Genomic DNA, 18493 nt, shown 5'->3' with positions numbered 1-18493 from the left:
GAGATTATCAGAAAGAACTAAGAAAAAAATAGAACAATTAAAACAACATGCCAGCATCACTACTCTTGTACATGGGGGGTTAGTATTAAGTAAAATAAGGGTTACTTGACCACAACTGCTGCAGTACTACAACAGTCAATCCGGTAACTGAAACAGCTACTAAGTGACTAATGAGCGAGTAGCAGATAAAGCATGGATATGCGGAACAAAGGGATGATTCACATCCCAGGTGGGATTGAGCAGGAGAACACAAAATTTCATCACACTACTCAGAATAGCATACAATTTAAAACTTATTAATTGGGCCGCGTGCAGTGGCTCACACCTGTAATCCCAGCACTTCCGGAGGCTGATGCAGGCAGATCACTTGAGAGCAGGAGTTTGAGACCAGCCTGGCCAACATGGTAAAACCCTGTCTCTGCTGAAAATACAAATATTAGCTGGGTGTGGTGGCAGGCACCTGTAATCCCAGCTACTCGGGAGACTGAGGCAGGAGAATTGCTTGAACCTGGGAGGCAGAGGTTGCAGTGAGCTGATATTGCACCACTGCACTCCAGCCTGTGACAGAGCAAGACTCTGTCTCAAAAAAAAAAAATTGTTTATTTCTGGAATTTTCCATTTAATATTTTCAGACTGCGGTTGCCTGTGGGTAACTGAAACTATGGAAAGTGAAGCCATGGAAAAAGGGGTGGAGGGGAGACTCCTATATATAAAGGATCATGGTGTATACAACCCTCTAAAACTTGCCTTTTATGATAATCATTGCTTTGAGGTTTATCAAAGTTGAATCGTATTTCTGGAAATATTCACTTAAACTCCTATATATAAGGAAGTGGTAAATTTTAAAAAAAGAAAAAAACACTCCTATATAGAATTTCATTCTATGAATACATTGCTTAACGACAGGGATACATTCTGAGAAATGCATCATTAGGTGATTCTGTCACTGTGTGAACATCATAGATAATATTTACAAAACCTAGAAGGTATAGCCTACTACACACCTAGTAGGTATCTAGGTATTGCTCTTAGGCTACAAACCTGTATACCATGTTACTGTGCTGAATACTGTCAGCAACTGTAACACAGTGGTAAGTATTTGTATATCTAAACATTTCTGAACACAGAAAAGTTGCAGTAAAAATGCAGTATTATACTCTTTTGGGACCAACATCACATATGTGGCCCATTGTTGACTGAAACATTGTTGTTATTCAGTACATGCATGACTGTATACCGTAATTTATATATTGAAAAACCAGATTTTCCCCCTATTATAAATAAAAATAAGGCTAAGAGAAAGTAGCACTACTCAATGTTTTTAGTTTCTGATGTAAATTTTTATTTCCTTTTAGAGCCTTGTGTTTCACATTTTACTCCTTAATTCATCTGGAACTTACTTATTTTTGTAATGTAGAGAAGTTGACTGTAATAGCACCATTTATTAAATAGTCTGCCCTTTCTCCTTGGCTTTACAATGCTAATCAATCACATGTCAGATTTCTATATATGCAAGCTTCCTCTAATCTGATCCAACAATCTTTCCTATACTAATACTTCATTGTTTTGATTATTACAGTTTTAGAAATACATCTTAATATGTGCTTAGGTACCACATGCCCCCTTGTTTTCCTATTCCAAATTTATCTTAGTTTTTTATATAGCTTTACTCTTTCATGTGAATTTTTAAGTAAGTTGATCAGCTCCTACTGGGGTTTTGATTAGCATTGCATTGAGTTTATAAATTCATTCTTCATATCTATTAACATGGTATAACTCTGCATTTATTCCTATCTTATGTCCTTCAATAAAGTTTATTATTCTCAATAAATGTCTTACATTTTATTTTTACTAGTTTCATGCCTAGATGCCCTCAAGTAATTTAACAATCACTTATATTCCTAAGGATAATTCCAAAAGTCTATATGCTTTTTTGTTAAATTATATGTTAGACAAAATATAAGATTGTCATTTTAATAGAATAAACTAAATATCTATCTACTTTGGTGACAATAAGGAGCTTCCTTATACATTACCGCAAAAACATCCTCAGAATATCTATATATATATATTTTTTGAGACAGAGTCGCATTCTTGTCACCCAGGCTGGAGTGCAGTGGCATGATCAGGGCTCACTGCAGCCTTGATCTCCCAGGTTTAAGAGATCCTCCTGCCTCAGCCTCCTGAGTAGCTAGAACTACAGGTGTATGCCTCCATGCCCAGCTAATTTTTTGTATTTCTATTTTTTTACTTTTTTTTTTGAGATGGAGTCTTGCTCTGTTGCCCAGGCTGGAATGCAGTGGCACAATCGTGGCTCACTGCAACCTCTGCCTCCTGGGTTCAAGCGATTCTTCTGCCTCAGCCTCCAGAGTAACTGGAATTACAGGTGCCCACCACCACGCCCAGCTAATTTTTATATTTTTAGTAGAGACAGTGTTTTGCCATGTTGGCCAGGCTGGTCTCGAACTCCTGACCTAAGGTGATCTGCCCGCCTTGGCCCCGCAAAGTACTGACATTGCAGGCATGAGCCACCACACCCAGACTAATTTTTTGTATTTTTAGTAGAGATGGTTTTACCAAGTTGCCTAGGCTGGTCTCAATCTCCTGAACTCAGGTGATCAACCTGCCTTGGCCTCCCAAAGTGCTAGGATTACAGGTGTGAGCTGCTGCACCTGACAGAATATCTATAATTAATATGTATAAACAAAATGTGTTTGCTTCACAATAATCTCAGAAAAATATACTTAAATATGTAAAATAATTAAAATTTTCTTTAAATGTCAAGAGAAGAAAAATGACTGCTTCCACTGAATTTAACAAGGGGAAAAGACTGTAAGTTAAACATCAAATGCTGGCAAGGATGTGAAGCAACAGGAACTCTCATTCATTACTGTTCGGAATACAAAATAGTACAACCACTTTGGTAGACGGTTTGGTGTTTTCTTACAAAAATAAACATATTGCTACCAACCACGATTCTCTGTGTTTACCCAAAGGAGCTAAAAAATGCCCATATAAAAACTTGCACACAGATGTTTGTAGTAGCTTTATTCATAATTGCCAAAACTTGGAAGCAACCAAGATGTCCTTCAGTAGGCAAGTGGACAAATTGTGGTACACCCAGATAACAGACTATTATTCAGTGCTAAAAAGAAATGAGCTATCAAGCCATAAAAAGACATAGAGAAAACTTAAATGTATCTTACTAAGTGAAAGATGTCAATCAGAAAAGGCTACATGCTGTATGATTCCTACCATAAGACATTCTGGAAAAGGTAAAACTATGGAGATAATAAAAGATTAGTAACTGCCTGCCAGGAGTTAGGGAGAAGGGAGACATGAATAGATAGAGCACAGAGGATTTTTAGGGTGGTGAAACTCCTCTGTGTGATACTATAACAGTGGATACATGTCATATATACATTTGCCCAAAACCCATAGGATGTAAAACACCAAGCGTAAACCCTAACGAAAATTATGGACTTGGGGTTGTAATGATGCGTCAATGCAGGCTCATCAATTACAACAAATGTACCCCTCTCATGGGGAGATATTCATCATGGGGGAGACTATGCAAGGATTTGGGGGCAGGGAATATATAGGATATTTCTGTACACTTCTCTCATTTGGGATGTGAACATAAAACTGCTCTTTAAAAAGTCTGCTTTTTAGTATTTTTGGTTAATTAACCTCTTTGAGAATCTGATAAAGCTATGGATGAACTTCTTCCTCAACATTTCCTGAAAAAATCCAAACAGTTTATACATAAAAATTTTAGATATAATTTATAAAATAAATTTTTTTATTTATAATTTTATAATTATATTTACTGTTTATAAAATAAATTATTTTATTCCAATGCAATTATTATTGCACTGGAAACTGATTTTCTTCATATTGCCGTATTTTAAAAATAAATGTTTACAAAACCTGAAGGATTATTTCCCTCCGTTTTGAACCAAAATTAATGGCCATTTCCTGGTTTTTAAAAAGAAATAAAATATACAAATTAAACAGAAAATAAATGTTAATTCAAGAGGAAAGAACATGTAAATTACAAGCTGCTATTGTTTAGCTTGACTAAAGAAGTCACATACTGCCCTAGTTTTGGAACATGGTAAATTGAATATTATCTTTGATATCCAAAAGGTTGTGTACTTTCTGTTTTGATGAAAAGTGGTACTGAAAATTCCGAGAAAGGTACATGGTAACAAATAGAATCACAGCTCACTTTGAGAAATGATGCTAGGTTAGGCTTGTGCAAGGAAACTAAGAATTGTCTGAGAATTATTTCACAACACTACTCAATACAATATCAAAAGTGAAAAGATTATAAATTCAAGTTTCATTTGTGAGGTTTTCTGTGTGGAGGTAATCTTTAAGATCTCTGCGGTTTTTCTATATGCCTACAGAGAAACTGACAAAACTTTTCATTCATGACTGGCCTACAGAGATACTTCAAGTAGTAGAAAATTCACATGGTTGTCCATGTCTACAGGACTATAGGACTACAGGTGTGCACCACCACGCCCAGCTAATTTTTTGTATTTTTAGTAGAGACGGTTTCACCATGTTGCCTAGGCTGGTCTCAAACTCCTGGCTTTACCTTACTCAGAGCAATAGATTGGCTAAGAGTTTATGATTTTTCTGCCAAATCCATAACAACAACTATAAGGTCTTGAATTAGATTACTCATTCATAAAGCCCGAAATATCCCCAAGTAAATCAAGCCATGATTAAACTCCTCCTGTACTAATCTTTCTTTTCTCTTAAAAAGCAAAACTCCTGCCAAATTTAATCAAGCAAAGGAAGATTTTAAATTTTTATCCTTTTGTTTGATAAAAACCTGTTCTCATGAAACTGATTACTTCTGGGGTAGCAGGCAAAACTTTTAGGCCTAAGAGTCTTCAAAGCCAGGATGTGCCAGTGAAAGAAAAGCAATGAATTATTACAATGGGTGGAGCTGCTTTCTCCTCTGAGGCAGTATAAGCGTGCACATTGCTAAGTTTGGAAGATACACCATCTGTGCAGAGTACTAAGATCTTCATTACAGTCAAAAATTTTTTTGGGGTCAGGCGCGGTGGCTCACGCCTGTAATCTCAGAACTTTGGGAGGCTGAAGTGGGTGGATCACCTGAGGTCAGGAGTTTGAGAACAGCCTGGCCAACATGGTGAAACCCCATCTCTAATAAAAATACAAGAATTAGCCAGGCATGGTGGCGGGTGCCTGTAACCCTGGCTACTCGGGAGGCTGAGGCAGGAGAATCGCTTGAACCTGGGAGAAGGAGGTTGCAGTGAGCTGAGTGCCATTGCACTTCAGCCTGGTGACAAGAGCAAAACTCCATCTCAAAAAAAAAATTTTTTTTTCTGGTAGTTATTTTGGCAAAGAAATTTAACAGTCTGTCAGAGATGCCGGTAGCCATTAATATTAACAGCCTTTGTAATTTTCACAAGAGACCTGGATATTAGGAATTTTTCTTTAATTGTGTCAACATGCATGTTAACAGACAAAAACTAGGAACTAACTGCTTTGAACAGTATCAGTTATTTTCATCAAGCTGCATTCTGGAGGAAAATGAGTTAGTTTCCAATTCCCTCAAAATTCACTTCAAAATATTGGAAAAAATGATGACAATCCTGAAGTGGATCTGAAATCTGACATAAATTTGCTTCTGCTCCAAGCGAAGTAGTTCACTGTCAGCACATAAAGCTTAAAGGTCTTTCCAATTTCATGTGGCTTCTTTTCTTGGTTGACTTTTCTATAAAAGTCAATCTTGAAGAATCCTTCAAGAAAAGAGTTCTGTGATGAAACAAGTTCATCCACATTTTGGTAAAGTTTCAAACTGTAATTACTACTTACAAAAAAAAATCTGAACTGTTGCATATATTTTTAAAATAAAAAAATATAAGGTGCTTCTGTTTTCACAACTTTGTATTTAAGTTGGTGAGAACTCTGCCACATTAAAATACTTAGGCTCTGTGTGCCCTATAATTTTTGGATTTTTGGTGATTAAGTAGCTTTAATGCTTCATTTCTTTTTTGTTGTCAAGTCTTTTTAAAGTTGGAATGAAAGATATATAGTGGTGGGGTATAGTGGTTGGGTATGTATGTGTCCTCAATACAATAATGACACAGAATTTCCAACTGTGTACAACAGTTACTAACATGACTTGACAAAAAAGTCATTAATAACATTTGTCCCCTTTCCCTCCAAACTATTTTTAAAACTCACAAGAAAAACTCTAGACTATATAAAGAACACTTACAACTCAATAATAAGATAAATAGTCAAATGTTTTCAAAAGGTCCTTTGAATAGACACTTTACTAAATAAAATATCTGAATGGTTAATAAACACATGAAAAGATGTTCAATATCATTAATTATCAGTGAAATCCAAATTAAAACCACAATGAAGTAATATTACACATCCATTAGAGTGTCTATAATCAAGATTGATTGTACCAAAGTTGGGGAGGATGTAGGGAGACTGTCACACTGATGTACTGCTGGTGGGAACGTAAAGTGGTACAGTCACTTTGGAAAACAGTTTTCAGTTTCTTAAAAAATTAAGCATATACCTACAATATAACCCAACCATTCCATTCATAAGTATCTATCCAAGAAGAATGAAAACATGTCCATACAAAGACTTACAGGCAAATGCCAGCAGCAGCTTTTTTTTTTTTTTTGAGACGGAGTCTCGCTTTGTCACCCAGGCTGGAGTGCAGTGGCGTGATCTCAGCTCACAGCAAGCTCCGCCTCCTGGGTTCACGCCATTCCCCAGCCTCAGCCTCCTGAGTAGTTGGGACTACAGGCTCCTGCCACCACACCCGGCTAATTTTTTTTTTTTTGTATTCTTAGTAGAGACAGGGTTTTACCGTGTTAGCCAGGACAGTCTCGATCTCCTGACCTCATGATCTGCCCGCCTCGGCCTCCCAAAGTGCTGGGATTACAGGTGTGAGCCACTGTGCCCGGCCACCAGCATTATTTTTAATAGTTCAAAATGGAAAACAATCCTAATGTCCCTCATTTGGTGAATGAATAAAGAAATGTGATATTTCCATATACCGGAATACTACCCAGCAATAAAAATAAAGACCTATGAATACACACTACAACATGGATAAGCCTTGAAAGCACTGTGCTGTGTAAAAGAAGCTAGATGCGAAAGACTACATATTGTATGAGTCCATTTATACAACATTTTTGGAAAAGGTTTAACTACAGAGACAGAGAGCAAAATAGTGGTTACCTGGGGTTGAGGGTGTGAGCGAAGATTAGAACTGGGGAACTTAAAAAAAAAAATTTGCTACCCTATCAACTGACAAACAAGCAAGCGGTCCAAAGATGGATTGTTGTGGCCAGCCACGGTGGCTCACCCCTGTAATCCCAGCACTTTGCGAGACTGAGGTGGGTGGATCACCTGAGGTCAGGAGTTCGAGACCAGCGTGGCCAACATGGTGAAACCCCCTCTCTACTAAAAATACAAAAATCAGTCGGGCGTGATGGTGCGTGCTTGTAATCCCAGCTGCTAGGGAGGCTGAGGCACGAGAATCGCTTGAACCCAGGAGGCAGAGGTTGCAGTGAGCCAAGACCGCACCACTGCACTCCAGCCTGGGTGATGAAGCGGGACTCCGTCTCAAAAAAAAAAATAGATGATTTGTTGTGACAGATGTACAATGATGGGTAAATTTTATGGTATGTGAAATATAGCTCAGTAAAGCTTCTTTAAAAAGTAGCAGGACAGAAAACAAACAAAAAAAGCTGGAGCATATATCTGGTTCCCAAAACCACGCACAGACCTTAGGTTTCGAATTTATATATTATCTATTACTTGGGTTGACTAAACAGATTATTGTTTATTAATTAAACAGGAATTTTCAGATATTTTCATTATTAAAATTATTTGCCCGCAAACAATTTTTGTAGGGAAATCTTGTATCTTTTGTTAAGTACAAGATAAACATAACAACTCTCTAGCAATTCTCTCTCACTCTTTTTTTGTGTGTGTGTGAGACAAGGTCTGACTCTGTCGTTCAGGAGGGAGCAGTGCAGTAGCAGGATCCTAGCTCACTGTCGCCTTGACTTCCCACCTCATTGCAGCCTTGACCTCCTGGGCTCAAGCAATCCTCCCACCTTAGCCTCCCAAGTAGCTGGGACAACAGGCACGTGCCACCACGCCCAGCTAATTTTTGTATTTTTTAGTAGAGATGAGGTCTATGTTGCCCAGGCTGGTCTTGAACTCCTGAGCTCAAGAGATCCTCCTGCCTTGGCCTCCCAAAGTGCTGGGTTTACAGGCATGAGCCACCATGCCTGGCCCTAGCAATTCTTAATACAAGGCAAATTGAGTAGGATTACATTTCTGGATAAAGAAATAAAAGCAGCTAGATAAGGCTGTTTTTCTTGTTCTTCCTCTAGTTCACCTTTCACACTTTCCCAATAGCTAGAGTAGGTCCTGGTCTACACTATTAAAAAGTATTTGGCAGCCGGGCGCGGTGGCTCACACCTGTAATCCCAACACTTTGGTAGGCTGAGGCGGGTGGATCACAAGGTCAAGAGATCGAGACCATCCTGGCCAACACAGTGAAACCCCCGTCTCTACTAAAAATACAAAAAAAAAAAAAATTAGCCAGGCGTGGTAGTGGGCGCCTGTAGTCCCAGCTACTCGGGAGGCTGAGGCAGGAGAATCACTTGAACCCAGGAGGCGGAAGTTGCAGTGAGCCGAGATTGCGCCACTGCACTCCAGCCTGGCGACAGAGTGAGACTCGGTCTCAAAAAAAAAAAAAAAAACAGTATTGGGCATCTCCTTTCACTCTCAAAAGTGTTCTGAGTTGGATGATAAATTATACAAACTGTCTACAGCAGAATTATCCACATCCTTAACTTCCACTAACATGAAGGGAAACCCCTGGAGGCTTTAAAGACTTCAAGTAAGTATAAACCATATAACCATAAAAATTTTACTATCAGTCATTTTACAGTTGAGGATCTGGGGCACAGAGAAATTAAAATGAGAAGTCTAAGGCCACGTGTTTTAGATTTGAGGTCTTTAGCACTACCACAACCACTCCTTACAGAATAAGTACTGTTTCTACATTTTTCTGTTGGAGGTGTTAACTATTACTATCTACATTTCACGAATGAGGAAACAGGCTTTGACTTATTACTTACCGGCGGTTATAAGGAGGTTAAGTGGTAGAACTGGGATATAAACCTAGGTCTGCTTGTCTCCAAAGCTTACACTCTAAACCTTTAAGCAGATTGCCTCTCATGAAAGCAAACATGGGTGTGAGTATGAGTATGTGTTTGTTCCATGGTTTGGTCTAGGGGAATCTGTATCACTATAAAATTGTATGCAAAATTTCCTATGTTTATATAAATTCTTCTAGAGAAAGGGTCTAGAGCTTTCAATAGATTCTCATAAGTATTTACGATACCAAAAAAAAAAAAATCTAGAACCTGTTAGATTGCTTTGTTAGAGAGGTAAGCATTTAAGATAATCTACATATTTTATTATCAGCTGTTACCGTCATAACCAGATTCCTCAACTAACATAATTAACAAGCAATTACTGAAAAGCAGTATATATAGGTATATTTACTAAGCATATAATACCATAATTATAGGATATGATATTTTAGACCTTATACTTCTAAAAACTGAGGGTCAAGCCCTCATTTAATACTGAAGATGACCAACAGTCACAACAAAGAGCAGGGAGTGATGGTAGAAATTTCTGTTACTGGTGACCAAACTCTACTTATTGGAGTAGCTGTGGATTAAGCAGTTTTCTCACATGCTATACTGACCTAAGGTGAAATTAACTTAGAAGTACAAAATTAGAAAGATATATAATAAGGACATCAAGCTACATTAAATCAAATAATTTTGTGCTTTTATTTCTTGATAACTAATATGAATTAGTTTTCTTAAGAAGGATAGTGTTGGTAGGAATTTGGGGAGACACTCTTTTTTTTCTTAAGTTGGTATCTTTTTAGCTTTTGTAAAAATAATATTGCCTTCAAACCCTCATAATGGCAACCTATCAGCATTTATGTCCTCTGATAACATCTGGCCTAACTGTACCATTGTTAAATTACTGAAATATCTCCATATGGATAGAATATAGGTATACATAACTGTACCATTGTTAAATTACTGAAATATCTCCATATGGATAGAATATAGGTATACATAACACAGCCTATATATAGATATATATAACAGGATAATAGTAATGGTAATAAGTAGCAAAATTAGTATCAATTCCAATATGAATTCATTAGTTCAAGTTAATTGCCACTAAATATCATAACCACCAATGGGACTTGACCTTCCAGCTGTAGTATAACATGTGACTTGGTTGATATTCTTTATGAATATATATTGATATATGTGGATATTGAATATATGACAATTTCAAACAATATCATAAATACTAGAAATTTTTGAATGAAATAGTTCAGCAAAACTGAGTGGATTCAGCAATGTAAACTTTTTTTTTTTTTAACAGTGAAATTCTTTTTATTCAAACTATCTAATGATGGCACCCTGCAGTGGTAATGGAATAAGTCAGAACCTGGGAGTGGTGCTGGCACAGATGTGGACAGTCACCATTTGGCTATTTAATGGACCAAGCAGTGTCAAGAGGAAGAGAGATACCCACCCACTGCATTGAAGGAGCTTAAGGAGGGAAAGGAATATGTAGCATAGCCAGGTGGCATTATGGTCCTCTGGCTCTTGGCCACGTAGAAAGTACTGTTATCTGGGTACATACTGACTCTTGACTGGGGGCAACACAGCTACCTTTCTGGCCACAACACAGTGCTAAGTGCTGCTTTTTAACTTATACATTAATTGGTACTAATTTTTAGTTTTTTGTCTTTAAGAGACTGGAAACAGAGAGCCAGCTAATATTTTCCTTATTTTGATTTTGGTCTATTTTCCCCTTTTTAACCTTTCCATATTACAAATGAGTAATCACAATGGATTTTTCTTCCAAATTTAGAAGATTTGGCAAATATGAGCACACTGTCTATAAATTCACGTAACAGCTTTGGGAGGTGATTCTGATAACACTGCAAATATTATACTGACTAAATGTTGGGGATTCTAGTGTTCTCATGATTCATTTTCTGGGCTTCTTTAGTTTTAGGCACCCTTGTAAATTTGCAGGATGCTCTTTCAGTGGTTGTTATGCTTACGAATTAATGTTTCTAAGGTTGAAATCAGAGCTCTATCAAACTAAACTTTACACAGAGGAAACATATCTAACAGTCAACCCCTAAACTAAGCAACCTAAACTGTAAATGCACAATACCGGGTAAGAGAAATGACAATAAGAGTTGTAAACACATCTCCCTCCACTACCATAAAAACAACAAAGGTTTGGATCCTGTCGCCAGTTTATAGCATCATAGACATTTATGAAGGATTGCATTGGTCTCCAAGCATCTGTTTATCCCTTCCCACATCAAAGAAGAGTATTGCAGTCCTATGCCTAAGTAGGGAAAAAGATAAGCAAGAGCAGGAGGTCTCAGACTTTGAGTTCCTTCTGTCTAGGCTCTGATACAACAAGAGGCTGGAGTGTTTGATCATTATCCATAATGTGAAGACCCAATGGTTAGAAAACACCAAAGATGGTGCTTCTGTGATCTTCACATTAACTATGTCCCTAGTTTTAACAGATAAATGAGGCCGGGCACAGTGGCTCATGCCTATAATCCCAGCACTTTGGGAGGCCGAGGTGGGCGGATCACGTGGGTTCGAGACTAGTCTGGCCAACATGGTGAAACCCTGTCTCTACAAAAAATACAAAAATTAGTTGGGCATGGTGGTGCTCGCCTGGTCCCAGCTGCTTGGGAGGCTGAGGCAGGAGAATTGCTTGAATCCAGGAGGCAGAGGCTGCACTAAGCTGAGATCGCGCCACTGCACTCCACCTGGGCGACAGACCAAGGCTCCATCTCAAAAATAAAAGATAAATGATCATTTAACCTATAAAGTCTTAATGGAACTTAGTGTTTCTTCTTGGTTTCTTCTCTAAACTCACTAGATTCTCATCCAAATTTTATTTTCCTTCTCCTCCTTTCTCTCTCTGACCCCTAAGCCCACCTTAAGTGAAAGAGTATGGTTTATAAATTTTTGTGTCAGAGAATAGGAAACACTGAGCTAAGAAGGAAATAATATTAGACATAAAAGGTGGATTTGCTGAAACTCACCATCAGAGGGCACAACAGTACTGCAATAAACAGCTCCCAAATTCTGCCAGGAAGCGATCCTCTGGTGTACCTAGAAAACACAAAAGACACATCTACTGTCAGAATGGAACAACAAACATATACTTACGTGTGTGTATATAATAAATATATAAATATGATTACTTAAGTAATATGCATGCTTTGTAGAAAACTTTAAAAATACAGATAAAAGAAAATAAAAGTCTTTCAAACTCCTATCATCCTGAAATAATAGTGGTGAACATTTTGGTATGTTTTCAAGATTTATGCAAACACATTTACATATACAAACACAAGTATACATGTTACATTAAACAAAATTAGAATTATACAGATCATGTTTTATGTACTTTTAAAAACATTTAATATTGATTCTAGGTGCTATCAGGCCTCAAGTAAACTTTCTGGCTTTTTCTTCCTCCGGTTACCTTTCAGATCTGCGTCTCCTTCCTATCTCTTACCAGGTATGAGAGTTATTAAGTAGCTGTATCAAGAATTTACTATTATTGAGTAGGCATCTGGTCTTTATGTTCACTCTCCTTTTTAAAAAACCTGGAGAGGCAACCTCACTAGTTGAGTCCTTAATCACGACCGCTTCAGAGTGTTAGAAAAAATCACTCACACTCACATCCACCTCTACTACTTCCTCGAAGAGCAATCACTGTGGATGTGGATCTGGGACTCAGGTTCTCATAACTAAACCATGTTTCAGAATGAATACTGAATACATTTCTCACTTGCCAAATGCTTAATTTATTCCTTTGTATCTTTTACTTTCCCAACCCCAAAAAGTATCAAAGGAAGAGGAAGGGCAGGCATTAACTGAACAAAATCCAATATACCAGCTTCAGGCCTGACATATTCCATTCCATCAGCACAAAGAAAAATCATTTAGCATCTACTAAGCTGTATTAAGGTGTGCATTGTCACAGAGTCCTAAATGATTTTTCTTTGTGCTGATGGACTTTGTATGACTATCATTAATTTCCATCTCGTTTCAACTTAAAAGAGCATGCAGAAATGTAAGACTGACATTTATAAACAATTTAAATAAATAATTTAAAAATTACTTGAGACTTGGCTCACAGCTAGTTTCGTTTTAAATCTTTGATTCATTAGGAATTACTTCTAGTCAAAGTTAGTAAGTAGAAATCTAACTAATTTCCCTCTAATGACAACATAGCTGTCCCATACAGTGAATAATACATCTTTTCCTTTCTTATTTGAAATGCTATCTTTATAATTTTCCAAATAATTACATGAATTTGGATCTATTTCTGAAATTCTATTCTGTTCATGCTCTAGTAGCCACATTGTTTTAACATTCTAGTCTTATTTCAGTATCTGGTAGGGCTAGTTTTCCCTTATTACTTTTCTTTAAGACATCTCCCAGCTATTCTTGTTTATTTGTTTCTCCACATGAACTTCAGAGTCAGTTTATCTAGACACACACACACACACACACACACACACACACACACACACACATACACACAGCTATTGGTTTCAAAAAACAGTATCATGTAGTGGTTAAAAGCACAGAATCTGAAATAATCTTGCCTGAGTTCATTTTGTGTGTTCAGTAACTTTAACTGCAACTCTTGGGCAAGTTATTACCTTCTTTGTGCCTTGGTTTCTTCACTGAAAAATGGGCAAAAAGTGATACTAACATCACCCATATAAAGTAGTTGTGAGGACTAAATGAGTAATACATGTAAAGTCCTTAGAACATGCCTGGCATAGAGTAAATTCTCAATAAATATTAGCTATGTTTTGTTTTGAGATATTAACTTCATGGGTTAAAAAAGGATTTTGATTTTTTCCAAAGAATCTTGTTAAGTCTTTCCATTTAAGTCTCTGTTTGTATTTCTGAGAAGCACTTTAAAGTTGTTTTCATGCAGATCCTGTAGGCTCTTTTTTCCTCGTGTAATGGTTTTTGGACTAAGTCTTGTCCAATATTAGGAACACAATCCCTGCATGTTTGAGTTTGCATATGCCTGTTATATCTTTGTGTGTTCTTTAATTTTGTTATCCTTTCTGAGTTTCTTTGCTTTCATTTTCTTAGTAATCTGATCTGGGAATGTTTTAATAGGAGAATTAGCCTACATACTTTAATTAATATAACATACATACGTAATCTCTTATCAGTTACGAAATTTTATGCTATGCTTTCTAAAGTAAAAATACTTTACTAGTGACTAGGCATGGTAGTTCACGCCGGTAATCACAGCACTTTGGGAGGCTGAGTGAGAGGACTGCTTGAGTCCAGGAGTTAGAAGAGGCTGCAGTGATCTATGATCGTGCCGTTGCACTCCAGCCTGGGCAACAGAGTGAGACCTCATCTCTTAAAAAACATTAAAATAAAATTACTCAAAGATTTGTGCTTGCTTTGTTTTAGTTATATATATATTCCTTAAGAAAGGCTTACTTTTTTGTTCTAGTAGTTACTTCAGAGTAAAAGTCAAAGTTCTTTTAACGGCCTTTGAAAGTCTAATATTCTCTGATATCCCATTATCTCTGACTTCATCGCTTACCACTCTCCCTCCTACATTACTGTGCTTTACCCCTTTAGACTCTTCCCTGTTTCTTGAACTCAGCTACATTTTTGCTTCAGGGCCTTTGCAATAGTGATTACCTTTGCTTAGAATACTGTTTCTCTAGATAACTACGTGGCTCCCTCAGTTCCTTCAAATATTTGCTCTACTCATCCACTTCAAAAAAAGCAATCTCATCAATGGGTACTCCGAATCCTTTTATGCTGTATTTTCCCCCCATACATTTAACACCTCTTAACAAATTATTTACTTATTTTTGTCTCCTCCAACCCACGAAGCAAAAATTTTCATCTGTTTTGGTCACTGACAGTGCTTGACAAATAACAAGTCCTCATCAAATACATGTTAGGCAAAAAACAAAACAAAACAAAAACCAACCCTATATTTTATAGTTTATAACTATAATTTTATATAAAATATACTGTAACATATAAAAATCCTATCTCTATCGTCAGCAATGATTAATACAGCTATGTTTCTTTTTTCTTTCCCTCTACCATTCGGTTTCGTTTATTAGATTATTTCTCTTAGCATTTACCTTTCGCTCTAACCTACGTATCTATGTATCAACTACAGACTCCCCTCCACCCCAATCTTAAGATTTTACTAGATTTATTGATTTCAAATGACATCTTTTGACAGGTTGTTATAAAACATGACAACATCATTTATTTCCTCATCTTTCCGACTTTCATTACTGCACTGTCAAGGTTTTAACGATTCATATTCTTCTCTGTAAATCGAATTTCCATATTTGTTTTAGTCTTAATGCTATAGATCAATGGACTCTATGTTCACTGCCAATACTTTAGCTGTAGTTTCTCCTTTCATTTCTTGGTTGGCTGCACTTCTTCCTGTAGAAGTAGGACTCATGAGAGCTAAATTTCCTGCAGCTTGGCATGTTAATTTCTAAATTAATCTTTCCTTGAGGATTTGGAAGGGAAAGAATCAGTGTTGAATGCTGCTTTGGAGAAGTCTGAGGTCGGCAGCTTCCTTTGGAGAACTGTGTTTGGCTGGCTTTGTTGGGGATCTGCGACCATAGGTGTCATTCCTCAGGGTTTCCCCACACACCTCTACTTGACCTTCACTGGATCTGGCAACCTTCCTTTATATAATTAGTGTTTTGGAATTGCAGAGATCTCCCTAGTTGTGCTGAAGATGGGGTCTGTATTTTTATCTTATTCTCCTTCCTATACTAAGATGTGAGAAGAGAAGGGAGAAACTGCTGCCTTTACTGGGCCATTATTTGTTTATGTAGTAACTTTTAAATACTGACATCTTCAGACACATACAGTAGGAAGCACAGTGTGAAGAAATCTCATGAACCTATCATCTGCTTCTATATTTATCAACATTTTATCAAATTCAGTTCATCTACAGCCACCCAGTTTTTTCCCTTCCGTATCTCTTAAAAGGAAATCCCAACCATCATATCACTTCAATATACATACACTGGGCCGTTTTACAACAGAAATCCTCTGTCCTCTATGATTTCATAAATTATCCTTGACAATAATAAAAGATGTTTTTGTGGGGCAGTGAACCACATTAATACATGGCTGGTTATGAGTAATATTTGTTAGATGATATAGAACATGGGTTGGCAGGCTGGCTGCCTGTTTTTGTAAATAAATTTTATTAGAACATAACAAAGCTCATTCATTTACTTACTCTCTATACCCCACTCAACTACTTTCACATCACAACAGCAAAACTGAGTGGTTGGTATATAGCTGCAAGAGTTGAGTAGCTGCAACAGAAACCACATGGCCCACAAAGTATCAAATATTTACCATCTGGCCCTTTAAGAAAATGTTTGTTGATCCTTGCTTATAGAACAGTTTCTGTAGTTTTGGGACAACACACTTTCTCAAAGTCCTTCCTGCCTACTTCTATAATGACACTGGCAATTATAAAATACTACATATTAAGTATTTACAAACACACATGTAAGTCCTTTTATTTCTTTAAACTTTCCAGAAGCTTAGAATCTACTAAAGACAACAAAAACAAAAATTATTTTGCTCTTGCCTTTTTTCCTTAAAATATGGCAACAACAAACAAAAAACAAACAAAAAAAAACCAAGGAAGCAATTATAAGAGCTCAAGATCAAAGAACCATTGCTATTCTAAACTCTTCCATAATTCCCCTAAATTGAAAATATTTCATGGTTTAAATTTTGTATTTTTAACATGTCACAAGAAAATAGTAAGTTTGTAAAAGTTTTTTTCCTTTACTGTTTAGGTTTTTTTTTTTTTACCCTTTACTTTCCTTGGAAGCTTTTAATAAATATTTGACTGAGGCTGAAAGTTTGAAAAATATATCAAGAAGTTAAAAAAGAAAGAAAAGTCAGCAAAAACATTCAGGCAAATGATATGTGATATTTATATATTTAAATTTCATAGGCAGATACCAAGATTAAAGTTAAGTAAAGTTAATTAAGTTAAATCTTGGCAGATACAAAGATTAAAGTTAATTATTTAGAAAGTATTTCAAAAATTATCAGAGAAAGGGAAAATCTCTAGGAATTTTTTTTTTTTTTTTTTTTTTTTTTGAGACAGTGTCTCTCTCTGTTGCCCAGGCTGGAGTGCAGTAGCACAATCTTGGCTCACTGCAATCTCTGCCTCCTGGGTTCAAGCAATTCTCCTGCCTCAGCCTCCCGAGTAGCTGGGACTACAGGCGAGCACCAACCATGCCCGGCTAATTTTTGTATTTTTTAGTAGAGACAGGGTTTCACCATGTTGGCCAGGCTGGTCTCGAACTCCTGAACTCAAGTGATCTGCACACCCTGGCCTCCCAAAGTGCTGGGATCACAGGCATTAGCCAAGGTGCCCGGCCTCCCTAGAAATATTGGTGCCAAATGAATAAGCTGATTTGGTGCTCCCATAGTTCCTTGAAAAGAAACAGCAAGTTTATTCTTTTGGTACCAGTCCATATCTTTAATAAGTAACTTGAGAACTTTAAGGAAAATCAGGGACTTGGAACTAAAAGAAAGTATAACGTCTGCCACAGTATTATAATCATTTACCTTTGATCTTAATCCCTAGTGTTATCAATTTAGAGTCAGGCTACAAAACACTGTAACTTTATTTCTCCAAAACATAAGATTTAAGCCAATAAAAATTAAACTTTAGAATGATAAAAGATATTTTATGTCCTCAGAAAATTATTAAATTCAAGTCAAAATTTACTTTTAAATTCCTTACTATGATAATAAATTATTCAACTATACCTAATTCATCTTTCATAGTTCAAAAGAGCAAACTCAACAGTATACTCCTTCCAGAAACTTGGGAGGATTGTCAAATCTAAATAACCTGTCAATAGCCCCCAAATATTCACAGCCAGTTAGACATCAGGCTAAAGGAAGGGGAATGCTGATGGGGAGGAAGGGAGGGAGTGGCAGGGGGAGAGAGAGAGAGAAAGAGAGGGAAAGTTATTTCCTTATTAACCTAGTTCCCTTTAAGAAAATCTTGGGATCTAATTTCATTAAGAAACAAACACCTATTAGCTACCTCAAACTAAACTATATTAACTACATCAAACAGCTTTAGATGGAATACTGTATCTATATATTTGTCCATGGCTAAAATCTTATTATAAATAGCCTCACTCTGCCTTAAGTTTGGATATGACCACTTGTATTTCCCTGTTACATTTCCCTTAGCACAACATGGAATGCTTATAAAAAATGAACCC

General features: G+C 36.8%; 1 protein-coding gene across 2 annotated transcripts in view; it reads right to left on the bottom strand.

Annotated features, from left to right (window-relative positions):
- MCU (mitochondrial calcium uniporter) overlaps positions 1-18493 on the bottom strand; it is a 192404-nt gene that overhangs the window by 41005 nt on the left and 132906 nt on the right. For both annotated transcript variants that reach the window (XM_003815978.4, XM_034930779.3), the window contains exon 2: positions 12221-12290. In XM_003815978.4, the coding sequence (XP_003816026.1) occupies positions 12221-12290 (70 nt within the window). The remainder of the gene's footprint in view (positions 1-12220; positions 12291-18493) is intronic.

This window comes from Pan paniscus, chromosome 8 (assembly GCF_029289425.2).
Source record: "Pan paniscus chromosome 8, NHGRI_mPanPan1-v2.0_pri, whole genome shotgun sequence".
NCBI classification, from domain to species: Eukaryota; Metazoa; Chordata; class Mammalia; order Primates; family Hominidae; genus Pan; species Pan paniscus.
The sequence above is the reverse complement of the archived record's forward strand: the minus strand, read 5'-3'. Positions and strand labels throughout refer to the sequence as shown.